This window comes from Rhineura floridana, chromosome 15, assembly GCF_030035675.1.
Source record: "Rhineura floridana isolate rRhiFlo1 chromosome 15, rRhiFlo1.hap2, whole genome shotgun sequence".
NCBI lineage: Eukaryota > Metazoa > Chordata > Lepidosauria > Squamata > Rhineuridae > Rhineura > Rhineura floridana.
Genome location: NC_084494.1, coordinates 13,466,553 through 13,488,762, shown reverse-complemented (window position 1 = coordinate 13,488,762; position 22,210 = coordinate 13,466,553). Strand labels below are relative to the sequence as shown.

At 44.5% G+C, this 22,210-nt stretch overlaps 1 protein-coding gene across 1 annotated transcript in view; it reads left to right on the top strand.

Annotated features, from left to right (window-relative positions):
* STPG1 (sperm tail PG-rich repeat containing 1) overlaps positions 1–22,210 on the top strand; it is a 52,356-nt gene that overhangs the window by 9,596 nt on the left and 20,550 nt on the right. Inside the window, exons 4-8 of the mRNA XM_061597123.1 lie at positions 7,009–7,110; positions 9,614–9,787; positions 14,596–14,707; positions 16,601–16,772; positions 21,813–22,003. Coding sequence (XP_061453107.1) covers positions 7,009–7,110; positions 9,614–9,787; positions 14,596–14,707; positions 16,601–16,772; positions 21,813–22,003 — 751 coding nt within the window. The remainder of the gene's footprint in view (positions 1–7,008; positions 7,111–9,613; positions 9,788–14,595; positions 14,708–16,600; positions 16,773–21,812; positions 22,004–22,210) is intronic.

The window sequence follows — 22,210 nt, the reverse complement described above, 5'->3', positions numbered from 1 at the left end:
CGAAGGAAAGTACTTCTTCATGCAGCGCATGGAATTTGCTTCCACAGGAGGCCATGACAGCCACCAACTTGGAGGGCTTTAAAAGAGGATTAGACAAATTAATGGAGGATATCATTGTCTACTAACTATGATGACGATGCTCTGCCTCCGTAGTGCTTCCAACTACCAGTTGCTGAAAACAGCAGGTGGGGAGATTGCTCTTGCGCTCAGGTCCCGCTTGCAGGCTTCCCATTAGCATCTGGTTGGCCACTGTGAGAACAGGATGCTGGTCTAGATGGGCCATCGGCCTGGTCCAGCAGGCTCTTTTTACGTTCTTATGTCAAATGTGGGGAGAAACATCTATCCACGTAAGGTAAGCTGTGTATTTGCAAGATATTAAATGCATTAAAAGGGTTGTGTTTTGGTTCTTTCCTGTTGGATCAAGCAGCCATGATTCCCTGCCATATAGGAAACTCTAGCATAGCCACATCAGTTCAAATAGGGTGCAAGCCAGCCAGTGTCCTCTCCAGTCCCATCAGACCGCCGCAGCCACTGCTCTCTTATTTATTTATTTATTTATTTATTAAATTTCTATACCGCCCCATAGCCGAAGCTCTCTGGGCGGTTCACAACAAGCAAGCAAAACATCAAAATACAATTAAAACCAATATTAAACAATTTAAACACATTAAAATGCCAATATACTAGCATACTAAATAGTAAAATGTAATAGGATGTTAAATGTTAAAATGCTTAAAATGCTTAAAATGCCTGGGAGAAGAGGAATGTTTTAACCTGGTGCCGGAAAGATAATAATGTTGGCGCCAGGCATGCCTCAGCAGGGAGATCGTTCCATAATTCGGGGGCCACCACTGAGAAAGCTCTTTTTCTTGTTACCATCTTCCGAGCTTCCCTATGTGTAGGTACCCGGAGGAGGGCCTTCGATGTTGAACGAAGTGTACGGGTGGGTTCGTATCAGGAGAGGCGTTCCATCAGGTATTGCGGTCCTAGGCCGTGTAAGGCTTTATAGGTTAAAACCTTGATCTTGATCTGGTTGAGGCAAATAAGCACCATTGGACTCTCCAGCTCAGTATTGTCTACACTGACTGCCAGCAGCTCTCCAGGGTTTCAGTCAGGGAATCTTTCCCATTCCTACTAAATAAATGCCCCACCGTTACTAACCAGCTTAAATGGCTAATCGACATTAGGGATAATATCCTAATCTATACAATAGACTCAGATTGAAGAGCAATATGTCACTCAAGAATGAAAAACAAAATACTGTAAATAGATATAAGCTGCAAATATAACAGAAAGAAAAAAGATACAGCCCATGCCAGCCCACATTAATATAGGTGTACAAATTAGGATTGACTGATTACACTCCTAATTTAAACATATGTTAATATATGCAGTTCATATGTCCAAATAGATATCTAAACAAGATTGACAATGATAAAATATACATTCCCAGAATATTCCTCCCATTTGATGTGCATTATATGGTTTGATTGCAGTGAGCCGTATAGAATCTGCCCTCAGACTGCATGGTGAAGGGTGGGCTATAAATGCCAGTAAATAAATATAAAATATTTAATAGATTGATAGATTCACATATAAAGTGACACACACACACACACACACCTCGCTTCTTCTAGTCCCACTTGTTTTTGATACTGGAACCTGGCTAGGAAAAATGTGTCTGGGATGACAGAGCGTGGGGAGTAAGGCAGCAGAGGGGAAACATGGAAGACCCCTGAATAAACTAGCATGGCTGTTTCTATCACACAACAAGTTTGCGGACTAGGGGTTCAGCTAAAGGCCTTCATGTACACAATGGCCTCTGAGGGGCAGTGAATTTGTATGGAGAATGGGAGGGAGCATTAGATAGGTCAGGGTTAGGGAACTGCATTCCCGTCTAGACAACCTTCCGAGGGCCACATGCCGTTGATGGGCAGGGCCAGAGGCAGAAGTGGGTGAAGCAGTGAATGTACATTTTTACCTTGGTATAGGAGGCTAGCTTTACAAACATTCACATACCCCTCTTTATCCCCCATCCAGACAAGCACAAAGCATTGTCAGAATTGAAGGACGCACCCCAGCCAGGCAAAAGCATTTGGGGCACAAAGCAGGGCCAGGGAGGGGTGTGGGCTGGGGCGAGTCCCAAGGGTCAGGTAGAGAGGCTTGGAGGGCTGCATTTGGCCCCTGGGCCTGAGGTTCTGCACCGCTGACATAGGCATTCTAGGAGGAATCTGCAGATAAAAGGAAGCAAGGCAGAATGGGTGGAATCATTTGAGAGAAGATGAGACTTTTTGGTGTTCAGGCTGTGCTCTAGCTAGGACTTTGACAAACCTCCAGAGGAGAAATGTTGAATGGTTGCCAGGACTGTGTCTCTGGACTGCTTCAGCTTTTACAGTATAAGAGTGTAGGTACATGCAGAAGAATGCTGTCACATTTTGATGCAGCAGCACAGGTCTGTTTCCCCACGTGTGCTTGCAGGCGGGAGCCATGATGACTGGCTGAAGCTCGCCACTGCATTTACAATATGGCACTTTGACAGTACGCACTATTTATCCATAATGTGCAACATGGATCCCAGGGTGCCTGGCCTATAGATGGTATTAGCAACAGACTCAACAGACTCCCTTCCCTTACTTCCTGGGTCCAGCACCACCTTCCTCCAGCTATAGCTAGAGATGTAAGCTGCCTCCACTCTCAAGAACCATGCTGGCTCCCAGCCCTCCCTTCCAATTAGCCGAGAGCTGTCGCTAAGTTCTTAAAATGGAAGTTAGAAGGGGCAACCTTTGAAAAAGTCTCCACAATATGCTCCTTTCTCCTCCCGAGAATTTCCTGTGTCATAATTCCAGCAGGCAGCTAGCCAAACCACAAGGAATACAAAGGGCTTGGCAAACTCTAGATTATCCCTGGAGAACATTTGCTTCTTCACATGTATCAAGGAGGGGAAATGGAGCGTTGCATCCCACCCTTTGCAAGAAAGCCAAGTTGTGCACCGTAGACTTCAGAGCACAAGCCATTGACCTATTCTTAGGGGGGGAAAGAGGGTGGGAGAGGGAGATAATAAATCAATGGGCTGGACCATACGACACAAAAAGTCAAACTATAGGTGTCTCCACCAGATAGTCATTATTTTGTGAGAGGGATGCAAGCAGATACCAGAACGTTAGGTTTGCAGAATTAAAATGAATTAAAGTACTCTGTCACCGTAATGCAACAAATCCAGTTAAAAAGCAAAACTCGGCATTTCTGCGGTTTGGAAAGTGATGGGGAAATGCAATGGAAAGTGCAGGAGAACAAATGACTAATGGGAAGACATGTAAACAGCCTGTAAACAAAGCAGGATGGATGGTCATTGTTGTATAACCTCCCTGCAAACAAATCAGAATGACTGCTCAGTCAAGACTGCACATAGGGTAGAGACACGCTTACTGTTCTGCCAGTTCCAGAGCGTCTTCATCTCTCTTTTCTGAAATCGGGGGAACACGATGCTACTAAAACACCACCCCTTTTTGCTGTAAAACCTGGTGGGATCAGCTTCAGTGCATTGTTTTAAAATGCAGCTTCAAAGAGATTTTGCAGCTGATTGGCAGATCGACCCATTGCCCCTCCAGGTGTGGCCAATGGAAACGCTTTGCTGTAGGTGACTAGTGTGTTCACAGCCATAGTCTAACCACTATGTAAGCATTCTTGACCATAGCTCATGGTTAATGAGGAGAGAGCTCAACCATGCAGTTCCTTGGCTTTGTTGAGCATGGCAGGGAAGCAAACAGGACCCGGGAGAAGCAAAGGAGTTATTATGAGTTCCTTTCCAGAAGCTCACATGTTTGCACAGTCTCAGAAGCCATAGTTTGGTTTATCATGTTGTGCAAATCAGGCCAACGTGAAAGACCAGAAACCTAAACAGAAGTTGTTTAACTTGGTTTTATTTAGGCTGCAGCCCTGTGCCGTGTTGAACACAGTGTGACTAGTTTCTCAGTAAGCAAGCATAGCATGAGGCCACGGATGGCCACCTTCACTGTTTTGCTCGGCCTCCGACCACCGGCGTCCACTTCTTTGGTGATGAGCCCAGCTTCAAAGCCTTGTTTGTCATCTCTAGACAGCAGGCTCGTTTGGCCTCCTTTCATTCTATAAATAGAAAACCCACCCAGTACTCATTTCTGGAATAAAATAAAAGTTGTTCTGGAAGGAGAGTTGAGTCAGGGAGGGGTGCGGCACCTTGAAATAATACACTCTGCCCACATGCTGAAATCATTCAGGCCAAATCAGATGTTCAGGTGGGATTAGGCATGCAATGGATTTGCACTCCCTACGTCTCACTATGCTGCTGCACAGACACCAGGGAAACCTAATCCTCCATATTTAGACCCACTTTGCCATGCAACTTGAGACTCCCCATTAAAATGAGATTATTTTGATTTTGAAACAAGCAAAGGAGAGCCTGCTTAGTGTACAGTGACAATTGACGGAAACAAGCAAAACATCCAGAGGCTTAACGTATGGGAGGGTAAGTGCTGAGCCCACATTATAATGCCATTGTGTGCATCTCCACCCATGAGGTCACACTCATGTCATGCGTGTACCCTCTGCTGTTGGATGGAGGAGAATGCATGCCCTCCCTGTGACTCTTTAAGTGCACAACGGGTTCCTAAGTAGGGCCTGATTCAAGAAATATTGGCCAATTAACCGGGTGAGCTTTAAATAGTTGGCTAAACCTGCATACGTTTGACATATTTACTAAGGGTAAAAGCCGCCTTTGTTTTCAAATGATGTGCTTATGTGACAAAGCAGGTGCCATCTTGGAAGAGACAGACTCTTCAGGGCTGGCCCAAGATATGCTGCCTGAGGCAAAGCACAAGGTGGCACCCCCTCCCAATTCCTCTGCCAGAGGCCAACTGGACTGGCAGTTGAATCATGCTGCAACACTGTATGATCCACCATACCTGAGACAGCAGGCCAGATTAGGAGGCCCCAGAGAGGCTATGCGGCAACAGAGGGAAAAGACTGAGGCATAGGGTTGCCAGGTTCCTGGCCTGAGACTGGTCCTGTATCTTTAGGAGAAGAGAAAGTCAGCCAAGTGCAGGTGTTCTTGCAAAACTGTAATGGGAAAAACCACAAGGTGGAATTCTCCCTTCTCCCTGCACAACTTTTAAAGATACAGAAGACCTCTGGGAGGCCGGGCCTGGCAACCAAGAGGTCTTCTGTATCTTCAAAAGTTGTGCAGAGGGAAGGGAGGATTCCACCTTGTGGTTTTTCCCATTACAGAGTTGCAAGAACACCTGCACTTGGCTGACTTTCTCTTCTCCTAAAGATACAGGACCAGTCTCAGGCCATGGACCTGGCAACCCTACTCAGGAGGAGCATTAGGGGCTGCTGCTGCCACCTGCCCTTGAGCATCTGCCACCTGAGCCAGCCCTGATCTCCTTACTGCATAGGAGAGAAGGCAGAATGCTTCTTCCAAGGGGTTCCGTGAACACGACTTTTAAAAATAGTTACTTTATTTAAAAAAATGCTGCTCAGGCACTCATTCCATTGTGCAAGGATTTACATTTGCGCAACAGAACTTTCTTCTCCCTCCTGCACGCCCTGCACCCTCCCCAAATGTGCCCCGGAGGGTTGGGGGTAAACCCGAGAACAGATTTAGGGGGCGCGGTGGGGAGGAGGAGAGGGAGGAAAGTTCTGTTGCGCAAATGTAAATCCTTGCACAATGGAACGAGTGCCTGGACACCACTCAGCAAATGTTTAAAACTAGTATACAAAATTCAATGATTTTAAGGCTGATGGCTGGAGAAAGTTTCAAAGAGGACTTAAGGAATTCCCAAGCTGGGCAAGTTTAAAGATTTATACAGCAATGAGTATTTGTCCTGATTTGCTTGTGGGGTGTTTACACATCTTCCCATTAATCCGACACTTTTCAGCACATTTCCGTGTTACCTTCCTAACTGCAAAAAGTCAGGGTTTTTTTTTTTTTTAAATGGCTTTGTTGAGCTAGGGCAACAGAATGCTTTAATCCACTTCAATTGCACAAACCTATACTTCCAGTATGCACTTGAATCCCTCCTGCCACTAGTGCAGTGGTTCTTAACCTGGGGTGCACCCCCCCGGGGGGTGTGAGACACTTTTTCTAGGAGTGCGAGGGCCAACCAAAGATTTTGGAAAACTGTCATTTATCTTAGCTAAGTTAGGCTGAAACACATTAAAATTAAATTAAATTAAAATTAAAAAATGAATGGTATTTTTTCAGGGGGTGCAGGAGCATATTTTGGAAATCCAAGGGGTGCTGGCAGTGGAAAAGGGTAAGAACCACTGCACTAGTGGAATGAGTTATTTAGCACCACATCAGAGTGTTGGATTATGACCTGAGAGACCAGGGTTCGAATCCCCACACAGCCATGAAGCTCACTGGGTGACCTTGGGTTAGTCATTGCCTCTCAGCCTCAGAGGGAGGCAATGGTAAACCCCCTCTGAATACCTCATGAAAACCCTATTCATAGGGTCACCATAAGTCGGAATTGACTTAAAAGCAGTCCATTTCCATTTAGATATAAGCCTTTAACTGTGTATTATTCATAATTGTTTTATATTGGGAATCCCTCCGTGTCCTTCTGTCCTTCCTTGCTCTTTGAAACTTTTATCAAACAAATAACCACAAATAAATAAGCATTTAGTTTTGTATATATGTTTTAAATATTTGCTGATTTTATCTGTGTATCATTGATAATTGTTACATATTGTTTTATGTACACTGCTTACAGGGTTTTTTATATCAAAAAGTTTAATTAAATTAAATACATAATTTTGTGAGCATTGTCAAGAAAAATCCCTGTTGTAACAAACTGCCTTGGGTCCCTTAATTATTTATTGGGGAAGTTTTGTGATATGTTTTATTCCGTATGCTGTTTGGACACGGAGTATATTTACATGTGTTTCTTTTTTTGAAAATCAGTAACATTTATATACAAAACAACAACAGCACTCCACCTTGTCATGACCCTGCGCTGTGTTCCTTTCCAGAGTGAAAACCCAGGTCCAGGATTCTATAATGTCACCCATCAATCTGCACTTCTCAATAACGTCTCCCAGTCCCGGAAAGGAACCTGTTTTTTCCCTTCCTTGGTAAGGTTTATACATATTTATGAATGAAGTTAAGAAGGAGGGGTTTTCCTTTCCTGCTATTTATGAGCTACAGTAATTATAAGGGGAAGTTTACTATTTTCAGGAATAGGCCTGTGATGGAGTGATAACAATTAAGTCATCCACCAATAGACTGCTGTCATTAAATTTGGATGCCATCCAAATTTAACCTTCGAAGCAAATTCTTTAGAAATTAATGGGAAGGCCTCCCTTCAGCTAAATGTGTTTAGGTAGGACCAAAAGCATTTGTTCCTCCTCCGCTGGAAAACAACCTTTGAGAGATTAAAATATGTACACTGGTTAGCGCAGACAGTGCTCATTCCTAAGGCCTAAATTTGCACCACCTTGGCCTTAGGTGGGGTTGTTTTTTGGGCTATGTGTATTAACTAAGGCCCGATTCCCATAAAATTAACTTCTGCTCTGGTAACAATAAAAGAGCTACGTTTCTATATACTGGGGATGCTCTTGAAGGTTGTTCAGAAGCTGCAGTTTGGTTCAACATATAGCAACCAGACTGGTTTCTGGTATCAGCCACTGCAGTCTTCACTGGTTGCCTGGTTGCTTCCAGGCTAAATACAAGCTGCAGATGGTTACCTTTAAAGTCTTTAATGGCCTAGGCCTGGGGTACCTGAGGTGTTCTTCCATATCTGGCTTTTCTCACTCATTAAGATCTAGCACAGAAAATATTTTAGAATCCAGTATCTGTTTGGTGGCTAATTTAGAACAGGCCTTCTCAGTTCTGGCCTCCAAAGCATAGATAGAGTGACACTCGGGCCCATTTAAATGGACCATCAAATCAACACTTTTTGGCTTTGCATATTTTACTGGTTGCTATACAATTTTTTTAATTGATAAAATGTATATTTTTAATGTTTTTTAAACTGCTGTTCCTCAAATTAAGACTGATGATACTCAGATGTGGTTTACAAGTCCTTGAATAAAATAAAATAATATATATTGAGCCTATACCCTTCATTACTTTCCACAGAAAAATCTGAAGGTGGTAAGAGTCTTGGGCACAGATAGATACACTGTCAGAGACAGCATGCCTCTAAATACAAGTTGCTGGAAATCCCACATGGCGAGGGTACTGTTGTGCTCAAGTCCTGCTTGTGGGGTCCCTTTGGGACGTCTGGTTGACCAGTGTGAGAACAGAGTGTAGGACTAGATTGGCCTTTGGTCTGATCCAGCAGGACTGTTCTTGTGTTCTTATTATCTTTACAACAAGCCTGTAATGTAGGCCTGTCTCATTATTCCCATACTGCCCATGAGGGGCTGAGGTGAGATTTTAACCAAGAACCTCCCTGGCTTGTAGTTCATGCTCTTAACCAATCTAGTATGTCAACTTCTTTAAATTTTGAGAGGATTTTACCTGAGTTGAACATGGTCAATATTATAAGAATTAATATGAGCTGTCATAGCTCATATTTACCTCACCTTAGAGACAATATATTCAAGCTTTGACACAGATGTGGTAAATATCACCTGTCACCAAATGGGGCATTACCACTCACATAAGAAAAAGTGGCTACGTGAAAATGACGAGGTAAATCAGGCTGTGATTATTTTACTACCTCAGCTAGGATCACAGCAGATTCCTAATTGGGTGGCAATTTCTTGTTAAGATGGCCATCTGGTGATTCATGGGGGCAGGCCAAGGAAAGCCAGTCTGTACCTGGGGAGCTTCACAAAGCCCCCAAGCACTTTAGAGGTGTATCTTGGGCAATTCAAGAGACATACATGTTAAGAACAAGACTCTCTCTTGGATCCTTCCCCTCCTCTCTCCCTCTTTATGATTGAAATAGGAAGGAAAACGTGGGAGAATATGGTGGTGGCAGTGAAAGATTGGGTGGTGGGGATCCCAAACCTGGGAATCCATGGAATTTATAGGTCATGTTGGACAGACTTCTGAGCTCTACAGCTTTTCCTAAGGGATAGAGATGATGCTGTTAAAAATTTAATTGATTCAATCTTGATTTCATTCTGAGTTAACTTTATTGGGGGGGAAAGTTTGGCAATGTAGTGGGGGTAATACCATCTTGCCTGACAAGATGGCGCCACTTTGGAGAACCAGCTATCTAGGATGTTGTTCCCATAGCATTATGGTCTTCTTCCATGCCCACCATACTTCCAGGGTGGTAGATAGCTCCAACATCGTCTGGCTTTCCAAAGGTAGATATTTCTGTACATATTTCTTTTTTTCTGATATTTATATACCACTTTTCAGCAACTTGTTCTCAAGCACTTTAATAAGGGCAATAATATGTGCAAAGCAGATTGCAAACCCAGCCACACCTAATTCTTGAAAAATTGGAAAGTGATGGGGTTCTTGACTATTTAAGGAATGCTTCCACATTTTCAAGTCATTCCATCCCCCAGAGGTACACCTCCGATCATGCAGACAAATCAGAGATGGACATGAAGAAGGCTTTTTTCCCTTAGGAGAGCCAGCAGTATAAACACGTGCTTTTTTCCCCCTTTCCAGGACACACGTATCGCTCGCCAGAGAGTCCCCAGCTATCCCGCTGCAAACGCCTACAGCCTCCCACCCACCTTGCAGTCCAAGCAAGACTTTAGCTTGGGATATTCCAGTATGTTTCAGCAACCAATTGCCAGGAAGATTTTCAAAAGATCCACTCCAGCCCCCAACCAATACAACGTAAGATGGTCTAGAGAGAAGGGGAAAGTGGAGGGCAGCAGTGCAGACAGATAAAAGCGAATCAGGATAGAATTGTTAGCAAACATAGAAAAAAATCTCTGATAGGAAAGGGCTGTAATGTGGAAGGGCTGTAGCTTAGTACATGCAGAAGGTCCCGGGTTCAATTCCCAGCATCTCCAGGTAAGGCTGGGAACGTCCCCTGCCTGAAACCCTGGAGAGCTGTTGCAAATCCACGCACAAAATACTGAGCTAGATGTACCAATGGTTTGATTCAGTGTAAGGTAGTTTCCTTTGATCCAGCGGCAAAATGGGGAAAGCTGTTGATACAAATGGTTTTTATGCTTTTTTCCCCTGTAAGCAAGTGACTTTTCCCCCATTGGTCATATTCATTCACGCACCATTTCCATCAAAAGCCATTCATTCATTCATTAAAGCCAGTAGGAGGGATTTCACTTTTCACTGCAAATAATTGCTTGAGCCCTAGACTTTCCAGATAGCCCTAGCGATGGAATTTGCATGTGCACATAATCATAATTATAATCATAGCAGCAGTGGTTTAAAACTGAGCCAGGTTAAAATCCCCACTTAGAGCACAATCCAAGTGCTATTTACCCTGGGCTGAGGGGAGTTGGATATGGCGGACCCCTGGCCAAGCTGGCAGGGTCCCGGCTCAACCAAGCTATGCTGGCAGAAGTCCCTGATCCCAGCTTCACTGCAGCAGAGCCAGGACCCTGCTAGTTCAGCCAGGGGTCCACCAGGAAAGCCCAGCCCAGCAGAAGAGGAGGTGGTGGAAGGCCTGAAAAAGAGTGTTCTGTGGGCGTGTTGGAGGAGGGGGAGGGGACTTAGGCCACATCCAACAAATGTTCAGAGTGCTCCTGCAGGTCCCGATCCAGGCAAAAGTTTTGCTGGGGAAAAGGTTGGTCTAAGAAAATAATTGCAATGGAAATCAGTGGAGAGCACTTATTCCCTGGTAGGGGTATTTGTGAGAGCTGGCTTTTACTTTCCTGTCCCTGCTTGCAGCTCCCGGCTGAGCCAGTACTCAGCCAGCCCGGAGGCTCCCGAACGGCAGTTGGATGCCGTGGACGACCTTCCTGCCAGTTCCGCCACCTCCCTTTGTGCCGGCTTTCCCCGAGTTAGATTGCTCTGCCCGCCATGAAGCTCTCTGGATGACCTTGGGCCAGTCACTGTCTCTCAGCCAGAGCTTGGAAAAGTTACTTTTTTTGAACTACGACTCCCATCGGCCCCAGCCAGCATGGCCACTGCATTGGGCTGATGGGAGTTGTAGTTCAAAAAAGTAACTTTTCCAAGCTCTGCTCTCAGCCTAACCTACTTCACAGGGTTGTTGTGAGGATAAAATGGGGAAGGGAGTGGAGAACCATATACACCACCTTGAGCTCCTCAGAAGAAAGGTGGGATATAAATGTAAAAAAAATAAAAAAGAGAGAAATTATGTGTTGGCCCTAAAATGCCCTGTGAAAGTTTTAGGGAGTTGCCTGACCGGTGGCACCACTTCTTCATCAGCCTGTCCCTGAAGTAAAGGGAGTTTACACCAAGCACATTTTTCTTTTGCCCCAAAGTCATTCCCTACTCCTGCAAGTCATTATTACTGTCTGTCATCCCCACCCTAATAAAAATATTAGGTTATATCTAATATATTATAAATAGGACTTCTCCTGAGAAGAATGTTCCTGAGTTAATCACTAGCCCATGATTTACTCTCAGAGATCATGTGCAACCTTCCGAGAAGCCAAACAGGAAATGATCCATTCAAAAGGCAGACAGGCGGAATAATTTATGGCCATGGGGAAGGGAGGCCTAATGGGAAGAAAGCAGGGCCCAGGTTTGCTGTCTGGCACCAAACGTCAAAAAGTTAAAACAGTACAATTTAAAATAAAATGAAAACATTTAAAAGCAATCACATGCTCTCACAGTTGCTAATTTTTTAATTAGCATCTTTCAGCCATCAAATGGCTGGGTAAACAGGAATGTCACTTAAATTTCTCCTGAAAGTTAATAATGAGGGAGACAGACCAACCTCACCAAAGAGGGCATTCTGCAAACAAGGAACCGCCACCGAGAAGGCCCTGTGATGAGTTAATGCCAACTGGGCAAAACAACAAGTGATCTGCTGTAGGGCTGATCAGGCTACAAGGTGAAAAATAAGTACCCGCACAAGTTGTAAGAATGCTAGAAAGGGGGGGAAATGGAGGAATGACCTAAGGGAGAATCCTCTAATGTCACTTTGAGCCTCCGAATGAGCAAGTTCACAATGTGCTAAAATCAGGTAATATCAGATATTGCCAGCTGATCTGGGGGCGTGGGCTCCTGGATCCATTTTAGACCAGACTGGAACTTACTGAAGTCTCACTGTAGCTTAAAATGGATCCAGTCAGGCCAAGGCTTACTTGACAATCTCTGTGTATTCTCTGAGAAGCCTTAAGAATATCACTGGCAGCAGGAGACTCCAGAACCCCTAGGACAGTGGTTCCCAAACTTTGTTTCCCCCACGGATCACATGAAAATTGCTAAGGATCTTGGAGGACCACTTCATGCTTTTCCTGCCTGTTGTGGTAATTGTAATGCACTGCTCTAGATGCTGTCTGATTTTTTAAATCACATTTTTACAGACACCCTGTAGACCACCTGAATGATGCCTGTGGATCACTGGTGGTCCACGTACCACAGTTTGGGAAACTCTGCACTAGGACTAGGTCCTCATCTCCCGGTGATGTCATGGGCAAATGAGAACCTAGACATGATTCATTTAGAAAGAGCATTAGTGTCAACATCACTTATGGACAGTGGCGTCACTAGCAGGAGTGCAGGGGGGGTGCGGACCTCCGGTGCGCGCCCTCCCAGGAGCATGGATGAGGTGGCTGGACTTGCGCGTGCACGCACTCGAGGCCAGCCACCCCATCCATGCCCCTGGGAGGGCACGCGCTGGAGGGGCACCCAGCCGGAGAAGGCCTGGGAATGCCGGCACGCCTCCCTCGCCCCGCCGACGCTGCTCCCGGTCTCACCTGCCTCCGAGGAGTTGGAGCAGCCTTGCCGGGCAACGGCGCGGGGCGGGGTGGCTCTGAGTGTCACCCCCCTCATGGTGACACCCGGGTGCGGGCCGCACCCTCCGCACCCCGGTAGTGATGCCCCTGCTTATGGATCAGAAACCAGAATCCTTTTTTCTCTTCTTTTTTAGGAATTGATTATAAAGTGAAATCTACAGGTTCACCCTCCCCTGGTTTATGATACTTAGTGTGATAGCTTTCGGTTGTATTTTGTGAATTATTGCAATTCTCTTTATATTGGGCTCCCCCAAAGAATACTGCAACAACTTAGAATGGTGCAAAGAGCATCAGTTTTAATGATAACAGGAGCTAACTGGCAAGCCCACACTACACCGCTCCTTCAACAATTTCATTGGCTGCCTGTTTCTTACCGGATACAATTTAAAATATTAACTTTAACTTTTAAAGCGCTACATGGTTTGGGCCCCTCTTATTTAGCTAACCGGATCTCTTCTTATGAACCCCCTCGGCTCTTGAGATCGGCCCTAGACTCGACCCTCACCATTCCTCCTTTTTCCCAAATTCATCTGTCCAGTGTTAGAAATAAGATGTTTTCTGTGATTGCCCCTACTTTATGGAATAATTTACCTCAAGAAATACGCCTTTCTTCTTCCCTTTTAATTTTTCGTCCGCAGCTGAAAACCTTTTTGTTTTGTTCTGCTTTTAAATTGTGAGATACTGTTTTATTTTGTTGTTTAATATTAATTGTTTTATGACTGTTTTGTAAATGCCGCTCTGAATCCTTTGGAGAGAGAGCGGGATAGAAATTTTTTAAATAAATAAATAAATGTAGTTTTTATATCTTACTTCTCTGCATTCCTTATAGTGTTATAAGCCATCTTGAGCCCTCTGTGGTATAAGATGATGAAATGATAATAATGAAATGATAATAATGGTAGTGATGGGGATGGATAGTGAGCTCTTAGCATAGTTAAAACTGCCTGTACTGACTAACTGCCTGTTTGCAGGACTGTATAGATGTGTGTGTGGGAATAAGAATTATGTATCAAGAAAAACCTCAGTTTACCAGGTGTGGTCCATACACTTACACAAAGGGCTGGCCTCAAGACATTTTTCTGTCTGGGGCAAAGAACAATCTGCTGCCTGCCCCATTCTGTGTCCAAAAGCGAATTGGACTGCCTGCCTAATCTTATTTCTCCACCACATCTAAAGACAGCAGGCTAGTTTAGGGGATGCAGACCAGGTGAGGCGGCGTCCTCCAACACCTAAGCATCATTCTCTGCCTTACCTGCACCTGAGATGCCTGCCTCATTCTGCCTAATGGTAGGACTGGCCGTGCTTTCACATCCATTGGTGCAGTTAGAAAGACTAGAAACTTCCATTAAAAAAAGAAATGGCTGTGAATCTCAAAATGCTTGATTCTGCCCCATTCTCTCCCCCCCCCAATTCTGTACTTACACAAAATTGTAGAACAACTGGTTTTGAAATGGGTTGTTCAGGAGACATTTTTACCAGATTGTGCCTCAAGGGCCATGTCATCATGGGGGAATTGTCCAAATTAGCTACTGGTCAATCACCGGTTAAGCCAGATCGCTTCTGAAATTTACGTAGCAGCATTCATGCCCCATTCATAGGCCACATTTCAGGCATGGTGGTGACAACATAGCAAATGTCGTTATGTTGAAAGTAGACAGACTTAACATCTGCATTTATTTTATTTTATTTTTTACTAAAGCGGCTGCTGGAAGGGCCAGTTCACTGCAAAACCCTTACTTTCATTTACAGGTCTCGGTAGACAATGGAAAGCAAAACCGCACCACTGGCGCCAAATCGGTGTTTTCGTCTAAAACGAAACGAGCGTTGTCACTCGGTAGCAAGGAGCACGTGCCTTCTCCCTGTAAGCTGGGGTGGGGAACCTCTTTGGGCCCGAGGGCCAGATTCAAATGTGGCCAACTTTCTGAGGGCCACGTTCTGGGGGGCGGGGCAAAGGTGGAGTGGCCAAAGCCAAAGCAAAACCAAAAGAAATAAAAATAAAATTCCCTCCAGCATAATAAATTAAGATTAAAGCAGTGGAGGCTGGTCTATTAAGGGAAGTGGGGCACCGTCCCACCTGTCTCAGTCTGCCTCCTTCCAGCCCACATCTGCCTACCTCCTTACTTATAACCAGTCTAAGGGGTGCTATGAGTTGTTGGCTTCCTCTTCCTTAGCGTCAGGGTTGCCTTTGTAGAACTCAGCAGGGAGGAGGAGGATGGAGACAAAACCAGATTTAGTTGGCTCTTCCTGCCATTGGCTCTGGTTCCACTACTGTTGGGCGTCCTGCCTTCCGCCCCACCAGTCCCAGTGGGCACCAGCCAGCACTGAATTAAAGAAAGACAATGCCCACAGGTAAAACAAAACAAAACAATCCACACTCCCCTCTGTACTCCTTTTCCCCTCATGCCCTACTGTGTGATCAAAAGCCTCTCTGTTGGGCGACCATGCCTCCCCATGCCCCATCTCAGCTGCTTCATTAGTGATCCTTAATGCTCACAGGCAGTCGACAACTGACAGCTCTCTCTCCCTTATGGTGAAAGTAGTCCTGATGTTTTGCCCTTGCAAAAGAACTTTTTAAAAAAGTAGTGGATGTCTCCAAAATCAAATGCATAACTGATGGTGGATTGCTGGTATTAAAAAACTATGGGAAATTGCCTTGCTGGAGAAACTCATGACTAAGCTATGTTATGCCTAAAGGAAAGACTCAAAAAGACAATTTTGTGGCAAGCTGGCGGCCTTTTATTTCTTTTACAGCAGGAGGCAGTATGATTGCCTTGTCCCAAAGCCTTTTAAAGAGTTATGGATAGTTTAAAACCTTTGATTTTACTGTTTTGTTATTTGGAGCAAATGTATGCCTTGCCCATGAAGAGGTGACTGATGAGAGTTATGTGATAAAAGGTGTTCCAGGGAGGAGGGAGGGCGTCCTTATCTTTACAGTGCTGATATGATTTCTCTGTTTTGTCAAGGATATTATTTCAGCTGATCAGTCAATCATTTATGACAGTCAAAGACCAGCACTATAAAATATTTAAAAACTATAAAAGCATATCAACATTAGAGAGAGAAAGAAACATACAGCTGCAACATGAAATAATATGGCTCTTATGTAAATACCCCAGTGGGCAAAAAGCCCCCAAAAAGTTAGCTATTATTATTATTTTTCCTTCATCACTCTCCTACAGCTAACAGCTGATGCACAAAATCTTGCCACGCTGCATGTGACCTAAGCATATTATTTGAACATTTAAGAAAAATAAATCAATGTAATTTATGTGATGTATATTTATGTAATGATGTGAAGAAGGGAGGTTGTTTCCCCCCTCCCCCCACACTTTTCCAAGTGTATAAGCCCGGTTTATACAAAAAAACTATGTCTTGCTCACCTGCCCACACATCATTTGTGACATATCAGTGACCTGAAAAGGGGTGGGTGGGAAGAAACAACTTTCTTCCACTTTGCAAATGTTTCCCTATCAGAAAGCCTGCAGGCAAGTCTTTGCCAGGAGCAGGCTATTTACAAACCTGAGCTGAAATAATACTCTGAAAAAGATAGGCATGCTCTCCCTCTCCTGAACAGCAAGTTTGGCAGTCTTCACTAATCCAGGGTCTTAAAAAACCCTCATTTCCCTAAGATAATAAGGCTTTTCAGTCCCAAATAATAGATTCTCATGCACTGATTTCAACCCACTGCAACTAGAACTTGACTAGGTCAATTTTGGTGTTGGTATTTCCAATTTTTTTTCTTTTTAAACTTTAGGTCATTACCGAGTTAAAGATTCCGTCATACGGCAGTCACCTGCAATACTGGTGTCCTGCTTCAGATCCAAAACGAGCCGTGAAACCAAGACAGAAACGCTGAGCCCGGGGCCAGCAGCCTATCAGCAGCCAGCTGGAGTCCCAGTAGTGGCATCCAGAAAGTTCCCTGGCCTGTGAGTTCTGAACAACTGCACTTTAAAAGAAATTCACTTAGTGTCACCAACTCCCTTTCTCTATAAAAACATGAGTCTGCATGATCACAAGTGATAATAGAAACAGAATGAGTCTTAAAGTTCTTTCTGATAGAAAATACCAAGTCCCAACTCATTTTAAAAGCTGGGGCTCTCTTCATCAGATAATATTGTTGTGGTGAAGAGGGGAAAAAGTCATTTAGGTAGCTGTATGCCCTAAATCACATCCCCCTCTCCCGCCAAGAATCTTGGGAACTATAGCTTGTTAAGGGTGCTGGGAATTATAGCTCTGTGAGGGGGTAAACTACAGTTCCCAGGATTCTTTGATGACGGTGGGGGGAATATGCTTTAAATGTATAATAGGGATGAGGGAGAAATTAAATTCAGTTCACATTTAAAGCTGAATGTATCAAATTCATACTTCCTGGAACAATATGAGAACCGAAAGAACCACCCTATGAAATTTGCACTTATCAAAAAGTTGCAATGTAGTTCTCTAGCCAAACAATGTTCAGAAAAATGCAATAATTAGAGAAAGGTGCACATAAAAATGAATACAGTTGTGAAAACCACATACAAAAGTGCATTATATTAGGGCAAATTGCTTGGAAGACAGTTTTAACTAAAACAGAAAAATGTGCTTTTTAGGAGAAATTCATACTACCATGCTGAGGAATTTTCATGCAGATTTTTTTTAAAAAAAGAAATGCAAATTGCTGCAGAAACGAGAACTGAATTTAAGGAAAAACTAGGAGAACCCAAACTAACAGATCCTTCTATCCCAAGTGTGAATGCAGCCACAGCCATGCAGGTTGTAAACCTTACTAAGTAATATAGGATGAGGAAATGTTGTCTGACATCTCCAGGTAGGGCTGGAAAGTACTGGTTGTCTGAAACCTTGGAGAACCACTGCCACTTAGTACTGAGTTGCTAAGTGGACCAGTGATCTATCTCAATATAAGGCGTGTTGCTAAGCTCTGTAGTGTAGAGACCTGCCTTTTTTGTTATTTGTTTAAACTTCCAGCACAACAACTCTCAGGGCAGCTAGCACACCTAAAGGTTTCTCCCCCCACTCTTGTTATTCAAACAACTCCCCTGTGAGATGGTCACCCAGTGAGTTTCATGGCTGAGCATTTGAACCTGGGTCTTCCCAGGATGGGTCTTCCTAATCCTAGCCCAGCTCTCTAACTACTACATGACATCTGGGATAGGCCCATGTATGAGCCAGTCATCATTTATCAGCACTAAATTCTCAAATAAAAGAGACATGGCAATCGGACCATTAGTTTTGTGGCACCTATCCTTTGGAATCCCCTCCTGTGAAATGTTAGACAGGCGCCATCTCTGTTGTCTTTTCAGAGCCTACTGGAGAACTTCCCCTTCCAATAAACCTTTTAATATAGATAAATTCTGCATTCATTTCAACCTCCTCTTTAAGAATCTGTAGGAAGCATCCCACTTTCCCCCTTCATACACAGCCCTTCCTCCCCCATAGCAGCCTCAAGGTCCAATAAATCTAACAATCAGCCAGTTACTCAACTAAGTCAATTTTATGGTGACCATACTGTAAACAGCAATGTCATTTTGCTTGAGATAAGATTAAGATCTACCCCCTAAATTCTTGCCCATTACTCCTTGTAGCTTCCCCTCCCCCTACTACCAAACCCATGCGAGTCTAGAGCTCTCTGCACACGGTCAGGGGTATCTTTACTACATCTCATGCTGTTTTAATGCAAGCTTTGTGGAGGAAGAGGGAGGGAGAGCTGGCGCTGGGTAGCATGTAATAAACCAACAGGACTAGGGAAGAAGTAAATCAAACCTGACGGGCAAAGAACATCCATCTACGCTGGCAGAAAATACCAGAACTATCAGCATTTAGAGGCCAATCCAACTCCCATTTATGTCAAGGTGATTAATGCGTCCGAGGCCAGAGCTACATCTGGTGCAGAGTCATGGACTTGTTCCAGATGAGCAATTGTGTGTCCCTTGGATTTCAACGAGTCCCTCCCAGTTTAGTCTTGGTAAATCCCTCAAATGCAGCCCAGGAAACTTGTGCAAGGCCCAGAGACTCCATGGCACATACATTGGGAGGGGGGGGGATTCCTTGGCATTAGGGATGGGGGAGAAATTCAATACAGTTTTCATTTAAAGCTGAATCTATCCAATTTGCATATACTTTCTGAAACAATATGGGAATTGAAACAGCCATCTTTCAAAGTTTGCACTTATCCAAATTTTGCAATGCAATTTTCCAACCAACCAGTGTTTACAAAAATGCATACATTAGGGGAAGGTGTGCGTGAAAATGAATATATGAGTGGAAATAACATACAAAAATGCATTAGGATAAATTGCTTGCAAAAATTTGTACATTAGTCACAACTACAGGCAAAAATGTGTTTATTAGGAAAAATTCACACTAAAATGCTGAAGAATTTTCATGAGGATTCTTTTTAAAGAAAATCACACATTGCTGCAGAAAGGTGAAGAACAGAAATTAAGATAAGAAAAATTAGAAACGGAGAGAACTGAAATTGACAGATCTTTCCACCCCTATATGGCACATAGAACAAAGTGGAAAGCTGCACATCCTTTTGGAAGGGTGAAGAGGTGCCGTCTTCCCAACCTCCCACCATGTTTTAGATGGCAAGCGATTATTTGTCTGGAACAATTGATCAAAACTGTCACATCTTTCAACACGGCCTTCCTTCTTTTCAGGTGAACATAATCAACTCTCTTATTTTTTTAATATTGCTAAACAGCACTGTCATGTAAAATATCACAAGGCGACATACAACCTAAAAAACACAGCAAACACAAATGACACATCAGTAAAAGCTGGTTGGCAAAGAATCTTAGGTTTGAAAGGGGCCTGTAAGAATAATATAGTTTTTTTAGAAGATATCTAAAAATGAGCAGGGATGACTAAAAGAGATGTCACACTGAAAGCTCAGCCCCTGGTAAAGGCCAACTGAACTTCAGGGGCTTGTGGGACCCCCAAAAATGCCCCATCGGAAGACCTCAGCGACTGAAGCAGAGCATAAGGAATCAGATAGTCCTTAAGATACTCTCCAGGTGTTTAGTGGTGGAGGGTCACAGGGCTGCTCATGCCAACCCCTCCAAACATACACCATTGAGTAGAAAGAGCTGAAGGGGGTCTGCCAGACTGTAGACATCTGTAGACATTTGCCTGGACACGCTTACAGTCCTCGCCACGATTGGGAATCATGATCGCGCAAGGTTCCTGATTGCTGGGAGGACTGTAAGCACGTTCAGCTGAATGTGCTTACAGCTCCTGTTCACCTCACTGGAAGCTGGTGCACCCACTGAGACTAGTAGAGTGGAGGGCAGGGAGCTGAAAGCAGATGGAGCCAGAGGCAGTGACAGGCAAAGCCAACTAATTCCTCCACCCTGCTGAGTTCTACAAGGCAACAGTGGCACTAAAGAGGAGAAAGCTGACAGGAAGTGCCCCTCGCTAGCCTGTTTGAGTAAGCAGGTGGGGGGCTGGCTGAGACCAGACTGAGGCTGGTGGGCAGTGCCCCATTTGCCTGAATGGGCCAGCTGCCACTGTCCACTGCTCAGTGTGGGAAGGTTGTGAGTCGAGGGGGCATTGCAGATGGCCCCAAATACCTCTCCATGAATAGAGTTTAAGAATTCTTGATGTGGGCTGCAGAGGGCTTTCCGCCCTCGTATTTCAGCTCACTGGTTCAACACACTGAATGACTTTTGGCATGAATAATGAAATGGGCCCATGTGCTAGGTATGCATGCCAAATCCCTTATTAAACAAACGTGCCCTGTACTTATGATAACACTGGTACAGTTACAGCAAGGCATAACAAAGGTGGAAAACATTATATGGAGGTGGAGTACTGAAAATGGCACACCAGAGGACTCCAAAGGCCTTGGAAATGAATGAAAGGTGCCTCAGTTTACAGCAGGGGTGTGGCACTGATCCTTATCTCCCCTACCCTGCCACCCTGCTGGCGGGCCAAATTGGATAGATGGGTGGGGCAACCCACCTGTCAATCAGCTGATGTCAAAATGATATCAGGTGACCTGTTTTTCCCCTGCGCGGTTTGAAATCAAAGCATACAGGTAAAGGCAGGTCATAAATCTAACAGCAACACCACCAACAAAACCTCCCTCACGCACGGTCACATATGTACATGACATCAAGTGTGGGGCCAGTTTGTGTTGCTTGGCGAGCCTAATTAGGCCTGCGGGTAAGAGGTTCCCCAGTGCTGATTTAGAAGACCCATAATGGTGATCCAGCTTTGCCAAGAGCCTGTTGGGCTACCACTGCCAATCTTCCGTTGCATTGTGCCCCTGTGCGGAGCACTGACTCCTTCCAGTGCACATTCTCAGTTCACACAAGGTAAAATGAAGCCCCCCATAGGCCTCGCCATTGACCCTTCTGAAAAAAGTGTGCACCCGAGAACATTCCCCTGGAATCCTTTGTCATGCATGAATGTTCCCCAGCAGACATGCCAATGTGGAAAGTGTCCCTAATATAAAGTATTAAGTTTGAAAGCCATTGCTTTAGCCTAAAAGCCAAGCAGCAAAGCAGAGTCCCTTATCCAGCATAGATATAGCTACAAAGGCAGGGAACACAGACAGCGCAGGAAGGTGCTTTATATTGAGTCAGACCATTGGTCCATCTAGCTCAGTATTGTCTACACTGACTGGCAGTGGCTCTCCAGGGTTTCAGACGGGTCTATCTCAGTCCTGCCTGGAGATGCCAGGAATTGAACCAGGGGCCTTCTGCATGCAAAGCAGACGCTCTCCCGTTGAATTCCCACCCTTCCCCGTGCTCAGCATACATTTTTCACCCAATGGCAAAACACACCGTGAAGTGACGCTACTTGGGAAAATGTGATAATCACAGTCCAGTTGTGTTATCGATGGCCACAGCTAATACTGTGCTGGATTGTGGCCACAGGCCACAACTCAACCTGAAGGTGGCCACGTCCAATTCCAAGCCAAAGTCAGTTTGGACAGTGTCTCCATTTCTTTCTTACAGGCGAAAATATGGCTTGAACTTCTCAGCCCCAGCTGCCCCTCGTCCCAAGAGCCCCCCTTCACCTGGGCCTGGCCAGTATGAAATAGTAGACTATGATGGTCCTGCCAAACATTATATCTCCAGTGCCGTCTTCGTCTCGAACACAGGCCGCTGGGTGGGTGATAAATTCCACAAAGATATACCTGGCCCAGGTAAGAATCTAATTTATTAGCATTTTTTTACTTATTGTGAAAATTTCTTTGTTTGTCAATCTATGTATGTATGTCTGTTCACTATGCATCTGGACATCTGTTAAGATATGATGGTTCCTGAGAGCCAGGAGCAGGTTTTTGTCTATGTTTGGATACGTATGGATGCCATTTTAAATCAAGAAGGCAGACTACACCTTTCAAAACTGC